This window comes from Pantherophis guttatus, chromosome 13 (assembly GCF_059756535.1).
Source record: "Pantherophis guttatus breed Tessera chromosome 13, ASM5975653v1, whole genome shotgun sequence".
NCBI lineage: Eukaryota > Metazoa > Chordata > Lepidosauria > Squamata > Colubridae > Pantherophis > Pantherophis guttatus.
The window spans coordinates 21,093,501-21,119,227 of record NC_142075.1 but is presented as its reverse complement, the minus strand read 5'-3'; the positions used below and the strand labels follow the sequence as shown (position 1 = coordinate 21,119,227).

The window sequence follows — 25,727 nt, the reverse complement described above, 5'->3', positions numbered from 1 at the left end:
AGGGAACTCCTCAGCCTGACGGCAAAATACACCAGCAAGCTTCCCTTTTAAAGGCAAACATCACCCCAGAGAGAAGGGAGGGACCGTTTTTTTCCCCCCATGGCTTGAGAGAAGCAAGCCAAGAATTCGCCCTTAATAAAATCTTGGCTTGGTCTTAGCAACTAGAACAAAACAAACAGGTTCTGACTCGGGGACTGCTGGAAGAGGCAACCTTGGTGCAAGGAACAGGGAGCGTCATTAACACCCAAATGTCGAAGTGGGAAGAGACAGGAACCAGTTGGGCCCTTAATGATGACAGACTGGTTCTTAACTTGGACCAGTCTGTCATCTGCACCTCCATAACTATCTGGTTTGGCTCTGCAACTCAACAAGACAGACCCAGACCTCAACGGATAATTAGAACTGCAGAAAACATAATTGCTACCAACCTGCCTTCCTTTGAGGACCTGTATACTGCATGAATCAAAAAGAGGGCTGTGAAAATATTTACAGACCCCTCGCATCCTGGACTTAAACTGTTTCAACTCCTACCCTCAAAACGACGTTATAGAGCATTGCACACCAGAACAACTAGACACAAAGACAGTTTTTCCCCGAATGCCATCACTCTGCTAAACAAATAATTCTCTCAACATTGTAAAATAAATTATTAAGACTGTATTATTATTATTATTCTCTTCCTTACTAGTATCTATCTCTTCCCACTTATTACTATAACCATGTGCCTGTAACTTTCAATTTATATTGTTTTTACTGGTTTCCTGGTACGATTTGATAGCTTATTAGTAACCTTGACTATCACTAAGTGTTGTATCTTATGATTCTTGATGAATGTATTTTATTCTCCTTATGTACACTGAGAGCATATGCACCAAAGACAAATTCCTTGTGTGTCTAATCACACTTGGCCAATAAAGAATTCTATAAATAATTCTATTCTTAAGAGGGCTAGCTGAAACTTCAAGATGGCATAAGTCTAACTTGGAGGTCCTCTTTCACAAGGCAGCTTAAAGGCATTAAGTAATGAAATGCAGATTCTGGCTTTTTAAGCAGCTTCGAATTTTGGAGGATTCCCGGAAAGCTGGGACTTAAGAGCCATCATGGATTGCCTGGCATATCATATAATATAGCTGAACGGGCCATTTTTTACCTTGTTGAAATATTTCAGCTGCATGTAGCACACTCCCAAGTTATGGAAGATCTCCTAGTTGTAAAAAGAAGGGAGGTTTATAAAGGGAAACCATTTCTTGTTGCGCATTGCAAAATGCTGATGTCAAGCTTGCAATCCAGGGGTGAAATCTACTTACTGTCCTTACAGGTTCAGAAGCCCATACACCGCGCAGATCTTCTGTGCATGCGCAGAATGTAAAAAACACATTCCTTCCTGGTTAAAACTAGGAGGTAATGACACCTGGGCAGGTGGGTGGAGCTTCGCCCCGCCATCGCTACCAGGTTGCTGAACCACCGGCCAAAATCGCTACCGGATCGGGTGATCCGGGAGCATTTCACCCCTGTCGCAATCTACCACAGAATTCAAGCAAGCACGCATCCTTGCAAATCACCTGAAAAACCAGGAACGATGCAATTTCAGCCAGACATGACCAAGACATTAAGATGAGCTTTTCGCAACCTGCTGCTCTCTTGAAAGACATCCTAGATGAGAATGCCGGGTGTTGAAATTCATCCTATCTGAAGGGCAGGAGGTTGGGAAAGATGACCAAGACACAAATATAATGAAAAGGGCAACTCAGTAAAAATTTGGTCAGATATGTCCATTAAACTTTCTTCTGAGACCAGCAGCTTACATCCGTGATGGCGAACCTATGGCACGCGTGTCGGAAGTGGGACTCAGAGCCATGTAATCTGGCACAGGAGGCATCCCCCGTTCCTCTTCCGGGTGCACATGCATGTGTGACGATCAGCTGCCCTTTGTGCATGTGGCAGTGCCGGACACTAGAAGAGCTGGTCTTCCGTTTCCTTCCATGAGCATGCACGCCAGCCAGCTGATTGTCGCGGGCGCATGAGTGCCAGAAACCCGGAAGACTAGCTGGCTCAAACCGGAAGTTCAGTAGCTGAAACAGGAAGTTCATTTTCAGGCACGTGCATGCGTTCTGGGCAGCTCCTCTTCCGGGTTGTGGCCCAGACACGTGTACGCTCCATCACTGGCCTGCATTGTACAGTGGCTGGAAGGCTGAACTAGGAACGGAGCGCCCCAGGTTTAATTTTAATCTAGACCAGATGTTTTAAGATGTGGGGGGGGGGGATTTCAATTCCCAGAATTCCCCAGCCAATTGGGAATTCTGGGAATTGGTCCATACATCTTAAATGTGGCTGTGATTGAGAAACACTGATTTGGACAGTTAAATTCGAACGTACGGTACGGATGCAGGAAATAAAATGTTGGTTCGATAGCAGTATCATGCAGCAAAAAAGGTGATTAGCATATAACTATGTTATTTCAAGCTGTCAGGTTTGCTGCTTAAATAGTAGTAGCACTTAGACTTATATACCGCTTCATAGTACTTTACAGCCCTCTCTAAGCGGTTTACAGAGTCAGCATCTTTGCCTTCAACAATCTGGGACCTCATTTTACCGACCTCGGAAAGATGGAAGGCTGAGTCAACCTCAAGCCTGGTGAGATTCGAACTGCTGGCAGTCGGCGGAGTTAACCTGAAATACTGCCTTCTAACCACTGAGCCACCACAGCTCTGTGAAATACTATGAATCGCACCACTGGCCAACATTTGAGCCCAGTTAATATCCATCACAATGAAAGAATGTGTGCTAAGACGATACCGGTCTATCCACTTAGAAAATTATTTCTTCCAGATGGGGAATAATTGGAAGATAGGAGAAGATGGGTCTGTCAATCAGAGACAATCCTGCTTCTTTTACTTTGTTCTTCCTCCAGAGATGGTTGGATGTCCCACCTCAGACTTCACTTCATAGGGCCCAAACCAGGGATGAAATCCGCTTTCGAAATAGGAAGAAGAGCTTCACACATACCCAGTCCTTCTCGTTGTGTTGAGCTGCGTCGTTGTAGACTTCGATAGCGGCTTTGTGCTTGCCCAGGAGAAACCTGCAACACATTCGCTCTTTCGTATTTTTTTCTCAGTTTGTTTACTGGAGATTGTTCGTCAGTCGTTGGGATCAAGGGGGCTTCGAGGAAGCCACTTGTATATTTAGATATAACAGAGCAGGCAAAGAGCCGCCTGAAGAATTATAATCTTTTACCACCAGAAAGGGACAGTACAGGCAGTCCTTCACTTACGACGATTCATCTGGTGATGGTTCAAAAATTACAACGGCACTGGAAAAAATGGACTTATGACCGTTTTTCACACTTGCGACCATTGCAGCATCCCCCATGGTCAATTCAGGCGCTTGGCAACTGATTCATATTTATGATGAGTGTCCCAGGGTCCTGAGACGGGAACCCCTTTTGAGACCTTCTGACAAACAAGATCAATGGGGAAACCCTGCCGTTTTTGGCCTAGCAGGCCTCAGGGAAGCCTCATGGAAGCAAAAACGGACTTCCCCCAGTAGGTAGTAAAAAATGCTTTAAAAAGACTTTTCGTCGGGCCCTAAAAACTCATCTCTTTCAGTTAGCCGGTCTCTCTTGATTTTATGATTTTATGGTTGGTTTTAAATTTTGATATGGATTTTAAATTGATAAATTTTAAACTATGGGCCAAATTTAATTATTTTAAATCTATTTTTAATCGTACTTTATGTATAAACGTTTTTATTTTGGCTGTTCACCGCCCTGAGTCCGAAAGGAGAAGGGCGGTATAGAAATTTGAATAATAAATAAATAAATAAATAAATAAATAGTAAAAAAAAAGTTCTGAGGATTGCGTGGCACAGCTGATTGTCACAGCTAATTGTTGGAACCCTTTTTTAAAAAAACTTTTTAAAGCATTTTTTTTTACTTCCTATTGCCCAAATGGGTAGTAAAAAAAATGCTTTTAAAAAAGTAAAAAAACTGTTCAATCAATCAGCTGTGCCGCGCCATCTTCAGAACTTTTTTTTTTTTTTTTACTTTTTAAAGCATTTTTACTACCGGTTCAGCGAACCAGTCACATTTGTTATTACCGGTTTGGGCGAACCGGCCCGAACCGGTAGCATTTCACCCCTGATTGACACCCTCTTCAGAAGTCCCATCCCACTCCGTATGACATCTTAGGTAGAAAGAAGAAAATGACACTTACAGGGAGCGGGCCACCTGCTTGAGGTTGTCGGCACATCGGGGCCTGAGAATAGCACAAGTCTGGAAAAGCTCCAGAGATTCGTGAATTTTTCCTTCCAAGCGAAAGATCAAAGCTGGAAGTAACATTGCCATAGCACGTTAATCAGGAGGATCCCATGTTCATATTTTAATATTAATACTGTAATTTCTGCTAATGCTTTACGTTCTGTCCTAAAGGACAGCCTAAAAATGTTGCGGATATATACAGGAGTGAACAAGGAGCTCAGGTATCCTTCTCTTGGTTATACGTCTATTCAAAAATTGCCCCTTCCCAGAACTATTTTTAATTTTAAAAACACACTGGAATTGCAGCAAATAAACTGATGAGTAACATATTGATCGCCCCAAGGCTGCAGGGAGACGTGATCCAGATTCTCTTAAGTCACTGTAGGTAAATTAATTTTTTGAATTTTGAATTTCATGCCTACCCTTCACCAAACAACCAGCGAGACTGTGCAAATATTCCGCTCTCAGGTTTTTCTATCAAACAGGAGGTGCTGGATTATTAAAGCCCTTTAAGCTCTGACGATTCCCAAAGAGGTTGCTGTGTGTTCTTATAAAGCTCATCACTGCAGCTTGAAGCTTGTTTAATCACGGAGCGGTTTTCGCTTACCTTGAACGTAGACGGCGTATTCACACATTCCTTGGGTTTCCTGCAGTTGCTCTTTTATGGCAATCTGAACCCCAAAAGGAAGAGAGAGATTCGATCGTGAGAATTATTTTTATTTTGGAAAAGAGGCAGAAGGCCATTGACAGTCCAACTGACCGGCCCTTTTACAACAGCCACTCAAAGACTCAGGTGAGTCTTTGGGGAAGGTTGGCACTGAAACTTAAAAAGGCTGTCTGTTCTGACCTAGGTTTCCTGAGACAGTAAAAAGCACACAATTAGTCCCCAAAACCCTCTTTTTATTTCTCACACTGTTCATTCACAGATGAGTCACAAATAGTTGTAAAGAGTCTGACAGAAGTCTGCCACAGTCCTTCGGGATAAGGCTGATAAGCACCCACCTTTATTATCTCCCTTGCTGCCAAAAACCTAATGGGCAATTAACTTTGCAAGGCCACACAGAGCACAGAGTCAAAACGGAGCTTCAGACTTTAAACTGACCAGCACAAACAAAGTTGTTTCCTGCAAAGGCTCACGTGCCTTTCCTCCTCCTTTATGTCTTATGGGAGGGGCCGATCATTTCCAAGCCTTACTCCCGAGTCGCCCTTTTTTTAAAAAATTGTTCTTGCCTCTGGCAGCTCTGTGCATGCACGCACTGGGAACAGGCTCCCCCTGTTCCTCTGCCTTGCTAATATCAGACTCTGGAGGCTCCGGAGTTAGCACTTAACTCCCAGATGGCCCTGGCCTCATCTCTGCCTCCGATGCAGAGCCCTCATCTGGGCCTTCCCCAGCCTCCAGGACTGGCCCATGTTCCCCCCCCAACCAGCCTCCTCCCTGTCCGACTCTGCTGCCAGCTCTGCAGGCTGCCGGCAGACCACAACAGGATGTGGGATGAATGGTAACAAGTGATGCAATAGGATGGGAGGGGAGGGGAAGGGAGGGGGTGGGATGGGACAGGATGGGACAGGCAGGGCAGGGCAGAGTAAAACAGAGCAGAATAAAACAGAACAGAATTCTTTATTGGCCTGTCTCCATTGAATAAGCTCAGAGTGTACATATAAACAGCAAGTCATAGGTCATAGGTCATAAATCATAATTGCAATCATTAATCATAAGTTACAAACAACTTGATAAATCACAAGAAACCAATGGGAGAGTAGGAATGATGAGAAGACGAGAAAAGATGAGAAATGAGACAGTGCTGTGGGAATTAAGTGTTCAGCAGAGTGATGGCCCAGGGGGGAAAAACTGATCTTTATGTCTAATTGTTTTGGCACGCAAGTGTTGTTAAAAACAGCCCTTCGTCAGGAAAAAGGCCGTTCGGGTGAAACGCAACTTACGTGTCACATATTTCTTCCCCTCTTCCGTGACAGGTTACATACTGCCACACAACACTTTGCAACTTGATGCCAGATCTCCCTGACAAACTGCTGGCTAGGGAAGACTTATTCCCCCCCCCACACACACACACTGTGTGTGGCATTACCCGCAATTTAGTGTTATCCCAATCAACTTCAGAACATACACTGGGTGACAATCCCGGTTAGCGCTAACCACAGTTAGTCACACGCTAGTTAGGATTCTTAGGTGTGGTGGTGGTGGTGGAATGGGTTGTGCATAAAGTCATGGAAAATAGAACTGAACGCCATCCTGGGAACAAAGACTATTTATTTTATGTTTATTTATTTATTTTGTCGAGTACGCATTAGATAATATATGTAAACATGAATTGAATACATAAAATGAATACAATTAAAGGGAACATTAAGACAGGGACAGTAGGCAACGCTGGTGCTCTTATGCACCTCTTCTCTTGTTGAGAATGGATGACATGTTCCTCTGTGGTTGGCGCTTCACTCCATCTTAACTGATGACTGCCTTGACAAGTCCCTGCAATCTTCTTGGCAACCTTTTTGCAAGTAATAGGTTGGCCCTTTCCTTCTTTCTAGGGCTGAGAAAGAGCGGCTGGCTCAAAGCCTCCCACTCGTGCCTAAGGCAGGGCTCTAAGCCCAGGGGATTTAATCATGTCGCCAAACTTGTTCCTACCTTACAGGCATCGTAATCTTTGCGCACGTAGTACAAGTGGATCAGCCAGTTCCTCTTCTCCAGAATGGGAAGGTCGGGCACTGTGAAAGAGGAGGGCAGAACAAATCTTTAGAGCCGGGTTCCTCAAACCTTAACGACTTTAAGATCTTTGGATTTCGACTCCCAGAATTTCCCAGCCAGAGATCTTAAACCTGCCGAGGTTGAGATTTAATTAAGCCACTGACTCGGGCTTCCAACCAGGGCGACATGAAGCAAAATCTGCTTTTCTTGCTCCAACGTGACAGAAGGCACCAGCAGGAAACAGAGGCTGGGCTATGTTGGGGGAGAAGAGTTTTGAAAGATTGCTGCAGGAGATCCAGAGATGCTGAAGATGTCATAAAGTCATGGTAACCGCTGCCACTATTCCGATCAGATACAGATTAGATACAGATACAGATTAACAGAGTTGGAAGGGACCTTGTAGGTCATCTAGTCCAACCCCCCACCCAAGCAGACGATCTTCCTTTCCAATCTCCTTTCTGAGTCGTTGTTCAAAGCGATTCATCTCTCACCGAAAACAACCGTGTGGCAAAAACAAAGGCAACAAAGGCAGTCCACCACTTTAGTGACCGCTCAAAGTTACAACGGCACTTGAAAAAAGGAACTTGTGACCGTTTTTCACACTTACGACCGCTGCAGCTTCCCCATGGTCACTTGGATCAGAATTCGGATGCCTGGCCACTGACTCGTCTTTATGACGGTTGCGACGTCCCAGTGTCATGTGATCCCCTTTTGACAAGCAAAGTCAACGGGGAAGCCAGATTCACTTAACAGCCCTGCTACCTTAACTTCACAACTGCGATGATTCACTTAACAACGGGGGCAAGAAAGGTTATAAAACAGGACAAAAACACACTTAACAAATGTCTCGCTTAGCAACATAAATGTTGGGCTTAGTTGTGGGTGTAATTCAAGAACTACCTGCATTCCACAAAGATGATCTCCTTTATCCAAGCCAACAAATAGAATTCATCTATATTTGAGGGTAAATGGCAGAAAAGAGATTCCATAAACTGAACAATGCCACACTCCAAAAATTTCCCTTTACTGGGCCATTCCAACCGAGTTCGTGGACGAGCTAAATCTGCAGTAATATATGATCCTTTATGCCAAGGTCTAAGGCTGGGTAGGGGGGGTGGCATTTCCCATCTGTCAACCCCCAGTGCCCTTCCAAAACCAGCCGAGGCATGATGATTTTCCTGGGAGAGATGGGGAAACGACCTTACACACCTGGGCTGCCATTGTGAGATTTTGCCATTTACAAAATCCTCTTATTTTTAAAAGACATACAGGATAAACCCAAATTTAGTTCTTATTCTGGTCCTGTTCCTTCACTTTTTTTTAAAGATTATAGCCGCTGGCTTGGAAATACTGGCTCGTTCCTGTTCAGGGGGGAAAAAACAAACAAACCACAAACCCATAGAGCCTTTTAGAGATAATCACCGACACTTTAAAGCTGGCTGCAAACCGGAGTCAATTTCATTCCTCTTTTGAATTCTGTAGAGCATCAGGCTGGTTATCGCTAGAAGGGAAGTGAGACTGAGATAGCATGACAAATCTTTTGCTCTTACCGAGGGGTGTTTTTTTTCTTTTGGGTGGAGGGGGGGGGATAGATAGATAGATAGATAGATAGGTAGGGAGGGAGAGAGAGAGAAAGAGAGAGAGAGGGAGAGAGGGAGGGAGGGAGGGAGGGAGGGAGGGGGGGGGGAGGGAGGGAGAGAGAGAGAGAGAGAGAGAGAGAGAGAGAGAGAGAGAGAGAGAGAGAGAGAGAGAGAGAGAGAGAGAGAGAGAGAGAGAGAGAGAGAGAGAGAGAGGTCAATGTTAAGCTCTCCAGCAAGTCTGGCTCACAATACGATCAATAGGCGGGAGAGCTCCCAGCAACTAACCCAGATCCGAGATAGCTTTCAACCACCTTGGCTTGGAAGTTTTTAAGAAGACGCCGCTGTTCGCATCGTACCAACATGACTCGGGAGTGCGCCAAACTCATCCCTTGCAGCCGAGAGGTTGGTGAGCCAAGGTAACCATAGCAACTCACAGGGAGGCAGGCAAAAAAAAAAAAAAAAAAATTGTAAAGTGGATATGATGATAAAGGAGCTCAGCAGAAAACAAGGGGTGTGGGGGGGGGGAGCTGCGTGGGAAGAGCTGCTGAGGCAGCAAATGCAGAGGTGATGGGGAAGAGCTTGTCTAGGGCAGGAGTTGGAAGCAGGCAGCTCGCAAGGCAAAAACCTTTGCAAGGAGAAAAAGGGAGGAGGGTCGAGCTATTCCCCAAAGCAACCTGAGGGCAGGACAAGAAGTAACGGGCGGAAGCTGATCCAAGGGAGACCCAACCTAGAATTAAGGAGAAAGTTCGTGTCAATGAGAACAAGGGGCTGCCACAAAGAGGAGGGAGTCAAGCTATTCTCCAAAGCACCTGAGGGCAGGACAAGAAGCAACGGGTGGAAACTCATCAAGGAGAGAAGCAACCTAGAACTCAGGAGAAATTTCCTAACAGTGAGAACAATTCATCAGTGGAACAGCTTGCCTCCAGAAATCGTGGATCGTTGGAGGTTTTCAACAAGAGATTGGACAACCATTTATCTGAAGTGGTATCGGCATCTCCTGCCAGAGCCAATGGGTAGAAGATCTCCAAGGCCCGTTCCAACTCCTGTTATTATTCTCATTCATTACACAAAGTTTGAGGATGGGCTGCTTTCCTCTCTCTCTCTCTCTCTCTCTCTCCTTCTCTTCCTTCTCCCCATCCCTTAAAAACACTGGATGTTTTTAAGAAGAGATTGGACACAGCCACTTGTCTGGAATGGTATTGAGTCTCCTGCTTGGACTAGAAGTCCTCCAAAGTCCCTCCCAACTCTATTATTCTGTATTCTGACTCAAGGACGGGTAGTCCTTGATTTACAACAGAGATGGAATTCAGCCGGTTCGCACCGGTTCGGGCAAACCAGTTGTTAACTTGTTGCGCAGTTTGGAGACCGGCTAATCCCACCACTGGCTGGCTCCACCCCACCTCACCTTGCCCCTCCCAGGAATCCCAGCCATTCCTTATCTCGCCTCGCCCACCTTGGCCGCAGCATAGCTGCTGCTGCTCTCTGGCTCCCTTGCTCGCTAGCTCACTTGCCGCGACCACACAGCCTGCGGGGCCCATCCCACTTGCCTGCCTTCACCCCAGCCTCCCACACAGCATAGCTCCCTTCCGAGCCTTCCTTTGCCATTCTCCGCTGCCTCCCATGAGGCCCGGCTCCCTGCCTGCCTGGTGAGACTTCCTTTGCCTCTTTACCGGCGCGAATGGCCTGCCACCACTACCACCTCTTTATCGGTGCGAATGGCCTGCCACTACCCCTCTTTGCCAGCTCGAACCGCCACCACCTCCTTGCTGGCCTGAACCAATAATTGAAGTGTTGAAGTGTCCCATGACAAGTTGGCCGTGGCAAGTTGGCTGCGGTGAGTTGTCCCATTCCACCTACAGGGAGGCTTACTACTTCTATCTCAATAATTATAATTATTAGGATTTTCTAGGCAAATATGCCTGCGTGGTCGCTATCTCTCAGAGCACGTGACCTAGCAACATTCCTCCAACTATTCTAACTCTGCTTCAGGTTGGCTCCAGTTGAAATTGCAAGACCATGCAACACTTCCAGTGAAACAAATTTGTAAAAATATCCTTCGCTGCATCCTTCTTCTAGACGGTCCAACAAATGCATCCATAAATCTCTCTAAAGCACAAAATCTTGGCAACCCAAGCCTTTGCCACTCCAAATGTGGAATGTTTGCTTTAAAACGTTTCCATTTTGTGCCCGCATTTGAATTTTCTAAGTCAGTGGGACTCATGCTTCACCTTTCAAAGAAGCCAAGAGAACTGCAGGAACAAGGAGAGAGATGACAGCAACAGAGGTGCAAAGGAAAGGTCCTGGCACATATTCAACAACCTGACACTTGTGTGAATTGGTCTTACACTGACAGCCAGGTGCCTTTGATTTCCCTCAGCAAGGAACAAGGGAGAATTAAAACATGTAAATATGTCGTTTTCCATTTTCTTGGCAGACCATCATTTTAAAATTGCTGGAATACTGCATCCAGTTTTGGTCTCCACAATGTAAAAAAAAGATGTGGAGACTCTAGAAAGAGTGCTGAGAAGATCAACAAAGATGATTAGGGGACTGGAGGCTCAAACATATGATGAACGGTTGCAGAACTGGGTGTGTCTAGTTTCATGAAAAGAAGGACTAGGGGAGACAGGATAACAGTCTTCTGATATCTCAGGGGTTGCCACAAAGAAGAGGAGGGAGTCAAGCTATTCTCCAAAGCACCTGAGGGTAGAACAAGAAGCAATGGGTGAAAACTCATCAAGGAGAGAAGCAACTTAGAACTAAGGAGGAATTTCCTGACAGTGAGAACAAGCAGAACGACTCGCCTCCAGAAGTTGTGGATGCTCCAACACTGGAGGTTTTTAAGAAGAGATTGGACAACCATTTGTGTGAAATGGTATAGGGTCTCCTGCCTGAGCAGGGGGTTGGACTAGAGGACCTCCAAGGTCCCTTCCAACTCTGTTACTCTGTTAAAATTATACTTCTTTTAAAAGAAGAGAAAATATTATATCTGGCTGCTTTAAAAGTGGCAAAGATCGGGGATTGGCGTTGCTGTCCTACATTTCTGCAAAGTTCCAGTTGGTAAGGCTGATTTATATGTGGTTGCTTTTACCTAAGGCCGAGGTTAATCAGAGATGCGTAATCAATTCTCTAACCAGAGGGGTCTTAGCTGCATCACACTGTACATAATCCAGATACAGTATCCGAAGGTTAGAGGCATATTTCTTCCCCTAAGCACACGGAGCAGGTAGCTTTGAAATCTCCGTATTCCCAAACCACTGTTATTGTCTCCGTGCTTAATGTTCTTCTTAGCTCACTTTTTTTTTTTCTTTTCAAACAGCCACAGGAATCAACTCTAAATCAAACAATAAACCTGTATGGCTTACAGTTATTTACAGTCAACTGGGTTTAATAAAACCCGTCATAAACAATTCTGATGCTTGCAACAAAGCTGTAATTTATCTCGCTATCCTGTATTAACAGTCCCCGTACACCAGAAAGGCAAAAAGTGTGATTGAAATGGCAAAGAGAGAGAGGGGGAGGGAAGGAGGGAGGGAGAGAGAAGGAAAGAGGGAGAGAGAAAGAGAGAGAGAGACCATTTAAGCAAACAAAGAGAAGGAAGATATTTTCTGACTCTGCAGCTCCCCTTAGTGGAAAACAAGCAGGATGGCAAAGTTTTTCTCTCCAGATGTCCGAAAGACACATGGAAACTTCTGCTGTTATTAGAAATAATTTATCTCCTGATATACTGGTAGTTCTCGACTTACACCCATTCGTTTAGCCACTGTTGGAATTTACAATGGCACTGAAAAACGTTATTTACGGCCCAGTCCTCGCACTTACAACGCTCACGGCATCCCCATAATCATTTGATCAAAATGAATTTATGATGGTTGCAGTGTCCCCGGGGTCATACGAGCATCATTTGCGACCATTCCAGCCAGTTTTGGGGGGAAGCTGGGTTCGCTTAACGACCGCACAATTCAATTAACGACGGTGGTGTTTTGCTTAGCAGCTGTGGCCAAAAAAAAAAAAAAAAAGCTGTAAAATCAGATGCGATTCACTTAACAGCTGCCTTGCTTAGCAACGCAAATTCTGGTCTGAGTCGTGTCGTAAGCCGAGGACTGGCTACCTGCAGTTATACCAACAGCAGGATCTGCAAGTATCGAAATTATTTAGAAAGACCCACCATTGGCTGAAACCGAACTGTGCAGTGGTCTTACAGTTTGAGCTACCTCAGTGGTGGGTTCGGCCCGGTTCGGCCAAGCCGGTAGCGGTGACGATATGAGATCACCGAACCGGTTCTCTTTGTTCGGGAGCTGGGCCCTCCCGTCCCGCCCCCCACGTTCTTCTTACCTTTTATTTGGCCCCGCCCCCAATCTATTCACTGCCTCCCAAGTCCCAGCTGATCAGCTAGAAGGAAAAAAACTCTTGCCGCGGAGCTTCAAAGGGCCGCCCTACAGCTGATCAGTGTTAAAAGGCAGTGTGGTGGTAGACCAGTGCACTCAAAAAACAAATGGGTAGACTGGTACGGCTCTGCAAGCAGTTAAAAGCCTGGTAGACCAATACCTCTGCTAAATCCCAAAGAATTGTCACATGACCATCAAACCACGCCCACAAAATAAGCCACGCCCACAGAGTAGTAAAAAAATTTAGAACCCACCCCTGCCATCTACCCCATTTGCCAGACGAATCACTTCACGTCTGACAGGGGCTCAGTTCACACAGCCCATTAAGCCCGTAAAAGCGATGGTTGCTTAGGGCGATACCTAAAGCCATTTTATTCCGGCAGAACACGGAGCATACAAATCATTTAAACAGTTTCAAAACAGATCGGGGGAAAGAAAAAAAAAAAAAAGAACAGGATTTTCATGTAGGATTATACATTTATTTCCTTCTTCTTTAGCTCTGAGTGTTCCGGTAATATTAAAACAAATTTATAACTTGGTATCTGGAACGATGTTGGAAAAAAGGGTAAGAAAATAGATAACTCATATAAACGGCGGTGCTTATCTTACACAACGGTTATTCTTACAAAGCCTCCCAAAGTTAATCAGCTTTCCTAAGGCTTGTGTGGCAACATAAGCCTCCAAGTATACAATCCAGCCCATGAAGCATACAGTATTTTGTTTTCCACGGAAATCTGCCACTGTCGTAATCTTTCCACTGGAATAGAGTTATAAAACAGGCAAGCTCTACCCTTCCACGCTTCAAAAAGGCCCGGAGGGTCTTTTTTTAAAACAGAAAACTTTTTGTGGTGCTACAATCTCGCAGACGAAAGCGGCAGCCGTTAAAATCCCCTATCACCGTTGGCCCTTTTGAAGTCGTAGCTGGCATGCTTCGAATCTCTCGGGGTTGCTGCTACAAGTTGGATGTTTGAGATGCTACGAAATGCAGCTCTGGAAACGTATGACCAAAAATAATAACAACAACAATAATAAAATAAAAATAAAATGCAGCAAAAGAAAACGGCATTCTCATGAATAATTTTATCAACGGGACTCTCTGCGTTCACCCAGCAGGAAATTCAATCTACCTCAACCTTTATTCCATCAGAAAAGATTTACTCCACTCAGCTGTTCCGCAATTGCTTTCAGTGAGGAAAAATTCAAACGAGCCATTCCATTTAGTCTTCTGCTTCGGTGTACAGTTAAAAAGCCTGTGATGAATCTGCCTGAAAAACATAGGCTCCTTCCTGCTGATTCTTTCGTTGGCTCTGAAACCGTTCACAGACTTTTATGGGTAATGTCACCATCTAATTCAGGGGTGAAATGCTCCCGGTTCGGACCAGATCGCCCGATCCGGTAGCGATGGAGGCAGGTGGTTCGGAGAACTGGTAGCAAAAATCCCTGCCAACCCCACCCCCCTATGCCCAGCTGAGCCGCACAATCATCAGAGGCGTTTTTTTTTTTCTTTACTTTTAAAAGCATTTTTTCTACAACCTCTTCGGCCGAAAAAATGCTTTTAAGAGTAAAAAAAAAAAAAAGCCTCTGCTGATCAGGCAACTCAATTTGGATCGTCAGAGGCATTTAAAAAAAAAACTTTTTTTCTTTTAAATGCCTCTGCCGATCCAAGCTGAGTTGCCTGATCGTCAGAGGCATTTAAAAGAAAAAAAGCCTCTGCTGATCAGGCAACTCAGCTGGGATCGTCAGACCCTTTTGAAAGCATTTTTTTACAACCTCTTCTTCTTCTTCGGTTTTAGAAGAAATGGTTTTAAAAGTTTTAAAAAAAAATTGGCCACGCCCACCCAGTCACATTAACCCCACCACCACCAAGCCACGCCCACAGAACCCGTAGTAACAAATTTTAGATTTCACCACTGGTCTAATTGCGTTATCCTGTGTTCTCCGACTGCTCTGTTACATTCATCTTTTCTCTCCACTGCAAAATATCCAGCAAGGAAAAGAAGGAATGTTTTAACCAGCTTCCTCCATTGCAACAAAGAGGATTAAGGGACTGGAGGCTAAAACATATGAAGAACGGTTGCAGGAACTGGATATGCCTAGTCTTATGAAAAGAAGGAGTAGGGTAGACATGATAGCAGTCTTCCAATATCTGAGAGGCTGCCACAAAGAAGAGGGAGTCAAACTATTCTCCAAAGCACCTGAAGGCAGGACAAGAAGCAATGGGTGGAAACTCATCAAGAAGAGAAGCAACTTAGAACTAAGGAGAAATTAATCAGTGGGATGACTTGCCTCCAGAAGTTCTGAATGCTCCAACACTGGAAGTTTTTAAGATGATGTTGGATAACCATTTGTCTGAAGTGGTGTAGGGTTTCCTGCCTGGGCAGGGGGTTGGACTAGAAGACCTCCAAGGTCCCTTCCAACTCTGTTAATCTATTCTATTCTATTCTATTCTATTCTATTCTATTCTATTCTATTCTATTCTATTCTATTCTATTCTATTCTATTCTATTCTATTCTATTCTATTCTATTCTATTCTGACTCCGACTCCGACTCCGACTCCGACTCCGACTCCGACTCCGACTCCGACTCCGACTCCTATTCTGTTGGAAACTGGCTGACTACGGTGGTCGAAGTACGGGATGGCTTAAAGCAAGGAAAAATAGACTCCGAGTGATCCGAACCTTTACAGAACTTGGTTCCAGTTAAATTCTAGGCCACAAATGCCCAGAAGACAGAGTGGATTAGTACATTTCCCAAGCTTACTTCCAACAACTACAGTTTCCAATAAACTATTTCAGCCACAGTTATTGGTTCTTGCTGCTGCTAAGCTGCAAAATGTTATAACAGCAGGATTCCCCCTCCCCTCTTTTTTCCCCCTACAACATCTGGTTTGAATTATTTCAAAGGAAGGAAGTTTATTCTGAATACTCAAACTGCCTTTGCATTACTCATAAATTCCAGAAAGAGAGCTTTTCTCTGTTCTCCTTTGCCCGTTTGGAAACAGCGCACAAAGCAGGCTTTTGAGCGTCGAAATAAAACCGAGACTGCCACCTCGTCCGATGTGAGACCGTACATTATGAAGGGATAAAACAGGCCCTGTTAATTCCTATCACCCGATAAACCCATCTCATCGGGTTACTTATTAAATTCTTCAAATTAATCTTTAATATACTGGAAGGGCAATTAGGTAACATCACCGTTGTGAGTAATGCAAGACCTTTAAAGGAGTTATGGGCTTCAGTAGATAAATGGCTATAGAACTATACTGGCAATAGGTAAAGGTAAAGGTAAAGGTTCCCCTCACACATATGTGTTAGTCGTTCCCGACTCTAGGGGGCGGTGCTCATCTCTGTTTCAAAGCCGAAAAGCGAGCGCTATCCGAAGATGTCTCCGTGGTCATGTGGCCGGCATGACTCAACGCCAAAGGTGCACGGAACGCTGTTACCTTCCCACCAAAGGTGGTCCCTATTTTTCTACTTGCATTTTTTACCTGCTTTCAAACTGCTAGGTTGGCAGAAGCTGGGACAAGGAACGGGAGCTCACCCCGTTACGCGGCACTAGGGATTAGAACCGTTGAACTGCCCACCTTTCCATCGACAAGCTCAGCGTCTTAGTCACTGAGCCACTGCGTCCCTTATACTGGCAATAATACCACTTATTAATTGAAGCCTCCACAAAACGAAGAGTTAAATAGTTCAGGATCATATGGCTGGGTATTCTGAGATTAAATGACCAACCCGCTAGCTCCTTGGTCTTGAGATCTAGGCCATCTAAAGACCCGAAAACAAGGAAGACAATCAAAGAGGGTGCCACAATCGTCTTCAACCACCCAGGTCTTTTCTAGGAAATGATATGAGCATTTCCTAGAAAAGCACAGTTGGCCATTCTATGGGAGCTAAGGCATATGTAGTTTAATGTCAGTGAATAACTAGAATAGAATAGATTAACAGAGTTGGAAGGGACCTTGGAGGTCTTCTAGTCCAACCCCCTGCTCAGGCAGGAAATCCTACACCACTTCAGACAAATGGTTATCCAACACCTTCTTAAAAACTTCCAGTGTTGGAGCATTCACAACTTCTGCAGGAAAGTTCTTCCACTGATTAATTGTTCTCACTGTCAGGAAATTCCTCCTTAGTTCTAAGTTGCTTCTCTCTTTGGTTAGTTTCCACCCATTGCTTCTTGGTCTGCCCTCAGGTGCTTTGGAGAATATCTTGATTCCCTCTTCTTTGGGGCAGCCCCTGAGATATTGGAACACTGCTATCATGTCTCCCCTAGTCCTTCTTTTCATTAAACTAGACATACCCAGTTCCTGCAACCGTTCTTCATATGCTTTAGCCTCCAGTCCCCTAATCCTCTTTGTGGCTTTTCTCTGCACTCTTTCTAGAGTCTCCACATCTTTTTTACATCGTGGCGACCAAAACTGGATGCAGGATTCCAAGTGTGGCCATACCAAGGCATTATAAAATGATATTAACACTTCATGCGGTCTTGATTCTATCCTTCTGTTTATGCAGCCTAGAACTGTGTTGGCTTTTTTGGCAGCTGCTGCACATGGCAGGCTCATATTTAAACGGTTGTCCACTAGGACTCCAAGATCCCTCTCACAGTTACTACTATTGAGCAAGGTACCACGTATACTGTAGTTTGTATATGTATATTGTATACTGACAAACTAGAATCAGTTTGTCCCCTAAATAACCATTTTGGGGCTATTAATCGAAATTTATTAAACTGAAATGTTTTCTGCACAGAATGCATTAGAGACAGTAGTTTAAAAATGGCTAAAATAACTATAGAGATATAAAATGAGAACAAACCTCTTCCAGACCTGGCTCTGGGAAGTTCAGTTGCTGCTGGTAGGGATGCAGTCTGAAATAATATTAAAAACAAGTAACAAATGTCAGAATTAAAAAGTTTAAAGGAATCACCTTATTTACCCTCCGTGAGTTCCAAACTTTAGACCAGAAAATACACACCACTATAGGAAATAACTAAGAGGAGAAAAGCCAACAGCCCATTCTCATGCCTTTTTTTTTTTTTTTGTTAGAACTGAGAATTCAAAATGTATTGTAGTGCTGCCTCTGGACACAAAGGTCCGATTTAGCTAATATCTTTTAAAAGTTATTTAATCGAAGAACCTCTTTTGCTCCTGCGAATTCCAAACACAAATGGCATTCCATATGAAACTGTATTTTATCTTGCCTCTTCTAAATCTTCCACATATTGGAATTTTGTTCAAATTCAGGGAGATGGAAACCCTTTGAACGACAGTAACTGAATTATGCTACAAATTGTATCCAACTTTGCCATCTTATCACTTTATGTTTCCTTTTCCAAAATAACTCCCCTTCCAAACACAACTATTTTCTTAGAGGGAAGATAAACAAACCCACAAGCTCAGTAATTGTGGGTGCCCTTTCCTGCAGCTTGCCCGTTCTGTAGAATGGGTGTTAGAAGTGCTGTAAGAGAACATACTGAAATGTGCTCTTATTAACAAAATGGCTGATAATCAGCTGGGTATTAGCTGATTAGCTGTCATTAGCAATATAATAATTAGCAAATTAATTCTCTTCCCTTCCACTTGCTATTTTCCATGTTATTATTAAATCTGAAGATTATGAGGTGCAGAATTTTCAAATGTGAAATATTGTTCTTTCTTGCCTGGTGGCTACCAACAGCAAGGGCATGAAAAAAATCCAGAAAAAAAAAAATTTTTTTTTCCATTGTGGACAGCAGAAGTCATGCTTTCTTTAGTATCTGTCTGTCTGTCTGTCTGTCTGTGTTTGTGTGTATGCATATAGAATAGAACCAAATAGAACAGAATAGAACAGAATTCTTTATTGGCCAAATGTGATTGGACACACAAGGAATTTGTCTCCGGCACATAAGATCTGTATCTCAAATTTATATTTCGCTGATAAAGAAATAAAGGGAGACTGGTATAGATCTATTTCAAGCTATTTAGCTCTCATCAGCTAGCCATACCCTTACTCGGATTCGTACACACACACACATTCACAAATACACACACAACCAATGTAGAGCAGCTAAATCAACTGCCAACTATGTAATTAAATCTATAAAGTGTCATTCTAGGTATCTATAAACACTCGAGGGGAAAACAAATGAAATCAGATAAATGAAATGCAGAGAACACAGGGAGTGATGATTACCTAGGTATTAATAAGGTAATTGTCACAGCCCTTATTTCCTGCATTTCATTCCCTCTGACTTCATTAGTTACAATTCTCCCCCTTCCTATCACTCAGAATAAATATCTTGGATATATCATGGCGCAATATTAGACATTAAGACATTAAGGTGCCTTCAGATGCTTCCTTGTTTTTACGGCAACAACCTAATTCAGCTAACCTTTTGGAAACTGGGAACGCATACACACACATCTCGAGAACAGCTTAAGGTGCTGAGCTGCATTTCTTTTTAGCAAGCACATATTGCTTTTTTAAACCAGCTCTGTTCTCCTCCGAAGGCTGAAGATACACCAGGGATAAGAAGGGGCAGAACTGCTGATTAGGTTCAAAGCAAAACATAAAAAAAGTCGCTAATCTCTTGGTGAGCAGAGTCTTCCTTTGTAGGCTCAGCATTCTGTTGAAACATGGCCATTTCGGGAAGAAATGGTGGCATTAATCACAGGCAGTGACATCACTAACCCAAGAGGACAAAGCAAGTAAGAAAGTCTTGTTTTCCTTTTCAATTCGATTGGTTTAGCCTTAGCCCCGAAGTTCTGATAAATAAGCCCCACTCTCTACCCCCATCTCCAACAATACAGGCACCATCGCCAAGGTTTATAGGTGATATGTATATACATATATATATATATATATATATATATATATATATATATATATATTCAAATATATTTTACTGATAAAGAAGTAAAGTAGACAGACAGACAGACAGATATAGATTTTCAAAACATCTTAGAATCCAGGCAAAAGGGTTCGTACCTAAGGTAGAACTCTAGAAACAAGAATAAGCTTTGTTTAGGTAAACTGTTGCTTTGATTTCTTATAGCCCATGTGTTTCAGTACTCAGAGAGGAATTTTTACATTTAAATTTCAAGATTTTTAGAATCATAGCTGTTAAGCTCTTCTGACTTAAAACAGCACTCTAAGGTAATACAGAACAAATGAACAGAGAGATTTTTTTGAAAACCAATTTGAAGCTTTTTCCATAATACCTTGAGATGCAGAATTAACTGTGCTGGATGAGAATGGTGCTCCAGTGAAAAATCCAGTCTAAAAATCTTACTCCAATTAAAATATAAAACTTTCCTACTGTAGCACCAAATATAGTCAAGCAGAATAGACAATCAGTTGGCTCCTACATTGTAATTCTTTTGCCAAAGACAGCATGCTGTGCTGGAGCTTTTATTAAAAGAACTATTAAAAATCCTGGAATGTGTTCATAAAGACACGAGATTCTAAGTACACTCTCCAACTGTGACCATCAGAAGAAAAAAAGGCACATCCATGAGTCATGTCTTTTGAAGAGAAATACCGGGAAAAAATATTTTAATGAATTCCTTATTAAACCAGGTTGCCATAAACAGAGAGCAATAATTTAAAATGTGCAAAGGTACAGATGATTTTTTTTGTGTGATCTTGTCTTTACTAAGGCCTGGTTTTTATTCACAGCAAGGTAAAATGTAAAACTTCTGAAATTGTAGAATGGACTACAGTATTATAATTTTTGAAACGCCACCAGGGAAGGGAGGGAAGGAAGTTTTTTTTAAAAAAAATTTACAGTACAGTACTGAGCACAAAGAAACAATAAAAAGATTATCATCACCCATCTGGGTATTACAATAGGAAAGCAGTTGATTTTTTAAAACCATTTTTTGGTGATTATCCAGCAACCATTACATTACATTAGAGCACTGCACACCAGAACTAGACGCAAAAACAGTTTTTTCCCCAAACGCCATCACTCTGCTAAACAAATAATTCCGTCAACACTGTCAAACTATTCACTAAGTCTGCACTACTATTAATCTTCCCATTGTTCCCACCACCCATCTCCTCCCACTTATGACTGCATGACTGTAACCTTGTTGCTGGTATCCTTACGATTTATATTGACTGTTTATGACTATCATTAAGTGTTGTACCTTATGATTCTTGACAAATGTATCTTTTCTTTTATGTACACTGAGAGCATATGCCCCAAGACAAATTCCTTGTGTGTCCAATCACACTTGGCCAATAAAGAATTCTATTCTATTCTATCAGATAGTGGGGAAAACTGAAATTTATGTAATAGCTAGAAATGGTATTTGAGGTCTCTACTTTTTCTTCTCATGCCCCACTCTGTGCCTTTTTATTTTATATCATCTTCTTAATCTCTAGACTTCACTGCAAACATGGTCTCTTTTTATTGATTGTTCAGTATTGTTGAGTTCCTTCCAGGAAAAGTGAGGAGAGCTTGGCCTTTCCCTAAACAGAAGGCTTGGTTTTTAGGATACCACCGGATACTAATTTATATATGTGGGTTTGATCATAAACAAACACTCCTCCACCAAATAAAGATTACTATATATTAGCTGTCAAAAATCCAAAAGTCAGAACACTGCAACAAAAACCTGGTCACACAGATCTACTTGAAATCAAGCCTAAAGATGAAATTTATTCTAAATGAAATTTAAAAACCAGCACTTGAACATATATTCTGCTTGATAAAACACCAGAGCATGAGACGCTTATTTTCTCCTCTTTCCATCTTTTTTATTTTTACACACTGCCTTTCAAGATTACAAGCTTAGGCTGTGGCTCTTTTTAAAAAAAAAAAAATGTTCGGCCAAACTAGCAAAAGATCTCAGATGTGGAAAACCAATATAGCATTCCAATCTAAGCTATCATAGTTCTTCAGTGAGTTACCAAAATCAGATGACCAGTGGGCTTCAGGAAACCTCAAAAGTATTTAAAAAAATTTTTTAAAGACGCTAAGGGTTCACGCTTCTTTTCAGGTGTCTGCCCCAAAGTCCACCTTTGTTATGAAGGCACTTTTCACAGTTACTACTGTTAGGTTCAGCTTGTAGCTTACTCCTAACTTGTTGGTCAGGCAATATATCTGTTTCTTTAAGAAACAACTGAGCCACGTAATCAGGGTTTGCTGAACCCTGTAATTAGGCTACAGTGCATAAATAAGCAGTGCAGAGAAGCGTTCGTTCTTCCTGACTGATCCTGTTCCTGTTGCTTCCTGCGTCTTTCTGCTGATTGGTGTTAGACTGAATTGTTATATGGTACTGAATACCGAGAGTTACTAAAGTCTGTTTGCTTTGGTAAGGGAAGATACTTACTGGACTGATATTACTGTTTATGACCTTGGACTGTTTTACCTACACCGAGACTGCTTATTATCTTGTATATAAAGTATTTTTCTCACACAAGCTGCACGTTTATCTCCTTCCCTGTGTGTTTCTGCTCTGCTCGTTGCACAAGCAACAAATACTTTTTACACACACCCTAACAACTACATTTTGTAACTGAACCTAACAATGTACAATATAAGTTAAAATAACCACAAATTCCCCACCCCTGGACACTTGGCTCTGCTTCTCTCCATTATGTTCACGGTACAGATAAACCTCAACTTACGACCACAATGGAACCGAAAAATTATGTTGCTAAATGAGACATGTGTTAAGGGAGCTATGCCCCATTTTATGACCTTCCTTGCCACTGTTGTTAAGCGAACCGCTGCAGTTGTTCAGTTAGTAACATGGCTGTTAAGTGAATCTGGCCTCCCCGTTGACTTTGCTTGTCAAGATTGCAAGAGGTGATCGCATGGCCCTGGGACACAGCCAACTGTCCTGAATATGACTCAGGTGCCAAGCATCTGAATTTTGATCACATGTCCGTGGGGATGCTGCAATTGTCGTTAAGTGTGAAAAAGGGTCATAAGTCACTTTTTTCAGTGATGTTGTAACTTTGAACAGTCACTATATGAATTTTGTAAGCTCAGAACTAACTTTTAGATAGAAAGGTCTTCAAGGGAGGGAATTTGTCCAGGTGGAGAGCTTCCAGCTGGTTACAGTTCTAGCAACCAAACCATTGTGCGGTCATCATTATATTTTCACCCCACCTTTTTTTATGGAGAACTCAAGACGACTAACGTTGGCAATATTTTAGGTAACAAATCACAAGTTTCCTTGGTTTCTGGGCCAGTCCTTTCACCACTACACCAAACTGGCTCTCAAGCATGCCAATCTCTTCACGTCAATATTTCCCCTTTCATAGCTTTACTGCCACCAAAATAGAGGGTAGGCTCTTCTTTAAGAGTGGGTTCCAAGTTGCCCGGAGCTCAGAATGATTGGGAATTGGGTAGCGCACAAATGGAATAAAATATAAGATGGAGAAGGCTACTTTTTAAAAAATATAGGGGCTTGGCAGGGGGAACCAAGCAAAGATGAAGCATGTCTTTGCAGGTGTTGAAAAGGGATGAGAAGGAAAAAGAAAAGGGAGGCAGACCCTCACAGGAATCAAGGGACCCCATATAATGCCCCCCCGGTCTTGCACCCCATATAAACCCTAATCTGCCAAGCCTGGTACCTCATAAACTCCCCCCCAGGTCTTGAACCCCATATAAGACCTAATCTGCTAAACCTGGGACACCATAAACTCCCCCCCAGGTCTTGCACCCCATATAAACCCTAATCTGCTAAACCTGGGACCCCATAAACTGTCCCCCAGGTCTTGAACCCCATATAAACCCTAATCTGCTAAACCTGGGACCCCATAAACTGTCCCCCAGGTCTTGAACCCCATATAAACCCTAATCTGCCAAGCCTGGGACCCCATAAACTGCCCCCCCAGGTCTTGAACCCTATATAAGCCCTTATCTGCCAAGCGTGGGACCCCATAAACTGCCCCCCCAGGTCTTGCACCCCATATAAATCCTAATCTGCCAAGCCTGGGACCCCATAAACTGTCCCCCCCCCAGGTCTTGCACCCCATATAAACCCTAATCTGCCAACCCTGGGACCCCATAGACTGCCCCCCCCAGGTCTTGCACCCCATATAAACCCTAATCTGCCAAGCCTGGGACCCCATAAACTGCCCCCCCAGGTCTTGAACCCCATAGTTACGGTCTGCTGGACAAGCCACAATGGACTGACTTGGCACAAAACGCTAAGCCATGGTCTGTAACTAAGAAACCATAGTTAGCTGGGTTCCCACCGACCTAGAACCACCCCGACCCCGGCAGGGCAGGGCAGGGCAGGGCAGGGCAGGGCAGGGCAGGGCAGGGCCTGGTGGGTGAGGCAGCCCAGGAAGACGGTGGGAGGAATGGCGAGGCGCAATTAGGCCCTGGAATCCCCCGGCAAAAGGGTCCCGTCCCTCCAGGGCCCTCCCTCGGCCCTCAGAAGGGGAAAAGAGGCGCAACAGGCGAGAACGGAGAATCCCGCTCACCGGCCGAGCTGTCACCTCCGCCATGGCGCCTCGGCTCCTACAAGCCTCCACCAAGTGGGCCCGTTGCCTAGGTGACCAGCCAGACCGGAAGTAATCGCTCCACTCCGAGGAGGAAGGGCCCGGATGTCTTGTTGCCAAGGGTAACCAGAACTTCCGGTTTCTCTCTCTCTCTCTCTCTCTGAGCCTCAATCTCTCTCCGGGTAGGTTCTGAACCCTTATAGCGGGCAGCGGCGTCAAGAACGGAAGTGACGTCACGTATCTCGGTCGGTATTAGAGCTGGCTCGAGGAAGAGGCGGACTTCCCGCGCGAGAGAGATCCCAAGGGTTTGGCTGGCATCTTCAGGTTCCGCCCTCTCCCCCCTATTTTTGTGAATTGGACTCGCCCACCGCGATTGGTGGCAACGAGAGGGAGTGAACTATTTTGAACAGCCAGAGGGGGAGAGGAAAAAAAAGATCCAAAATCCCCTTGCAGATAGAAATCATGGATTTGCCTTGCCTTTTTGGGGGGGGATCCTGTTGTTCGAGGAATCGGAATTTATTGTATGCATTATATTTTTTTTGCACTTTTATGGCTCCTCTAGGGCGATCTAATGCCCAAAGTGTTGCTTAAAAAAAAAAAAAAAAAGAATTGCAGTGGGATTTCCAGATTTTTGCAAGAGGTTGCTATAGCCACAAATATTGAGATGCCCTTCAAATCACTTTTCCAAACTTGGTAACTTTTAAGATGGGTGGGCTTCAATTCCCAGAATTCCCCAGCCGGTAATCATTTCTCAACTTCCTCAACTCGCAGAATTCCCCAGGTGGCATGCCGAGTTTGGGGGAGGGGGGTTGATTCTGGGAATTCAAGTCCACCCATCTCAAAAATTGCCAAGTTTGGGAAAGTCTATCTTACATGGTTTTTACATGACACCCCCCCCCTTTTTTGGGGGGGGGGTTGGTTTGCATAGTTTGGCATAAAGATTAAAGCAGCAAATTTAGTGAAGCAGAACAAGCCATTCAGGTTTTGTTTATTCCGTATGATGCCCACAATTAAGGATCCTCGGGTGTCAGCAGGGCAAAAATTTATAGCCCTCACCTGTTGGGAGAAAAAAAATATATATGTTGACTTCATTCAACATATTCATTTAAATAGGGCACGGTTCAAAGGAGAGCTTGCATAACTGGGAAATAGAATTGCTTGTTTTCTTCCTTCATACTTAACCTGTTCTTCGAGGTTTGATTTTAAGCATCCATCATTAAGCAGCATTTAATGGAACTTGTTACCCAGGATGCAGGAAAAAAAATGCTCTCCTACAATGCGTATTGGTAAGCTTGGTTGTGTTGTTCAGCAAGGCCTGTATTGTTGCCTTCTGGCAGAAGATACAGAACAAT

General features: G+C 43.6%; 1 protein-coding gene across 7 annotated transcripts in view; it reads right to left on the bottom strand.

Moving 5' to 3' along the window:
* BBS4 (Bardet-Biedl syndrome 4) overlaps nt 1–24,640 on the bottom strand; it is a 39,501-nt gene extending 14,861 nt beyond the window's left edge. Inside the window, exons 1-8 of one of the 7 annotated variants that reach the window (XM_087878261.1) lie at nt 24,358–24,443; nt 17,746–17,797; nt 10,715–10,791; nt 6,903–6,982; nt 4,863–4,926; nt 4,212–4,323; nt 3,007–3,079; nt 1,151–1,204 (exon numbers count right to left, since the gene is read on the bottom strand). In XM_087878261.1, the coding sequence (XP_087734387.1) occupies nt 1,151–1,204; nt 3,007–3,079; nt 4,212–4,323; nt 4,863–4,926; nt 6,903–6,982; nt 10,715–10,763 (432 nt within the window). In that variant the 5' untranslated portion in view covers nt 10,764–10,791; nt 17,746–17,797; nt 24,358–24,443. Of the gene's footprint in view, nt 1–1,150; nt 1,205–3,006; nt 3,080–4,211; nt 4,324–4,862; nt 4,927–6,902; nt 6,983–10,714; nt 10,792–17,745; nt 17,798–24,357 lie in introns of all 7 variants that reach the window. The other 6 variants (XR_009621999.2, XR_015729810.1, XM_060689458.2 and 3 more) reach the window with 6 other exon arrangements.
* Between the last annotated feature and the right edge of the window lie 1,087 nt (nt 24,641–25,727).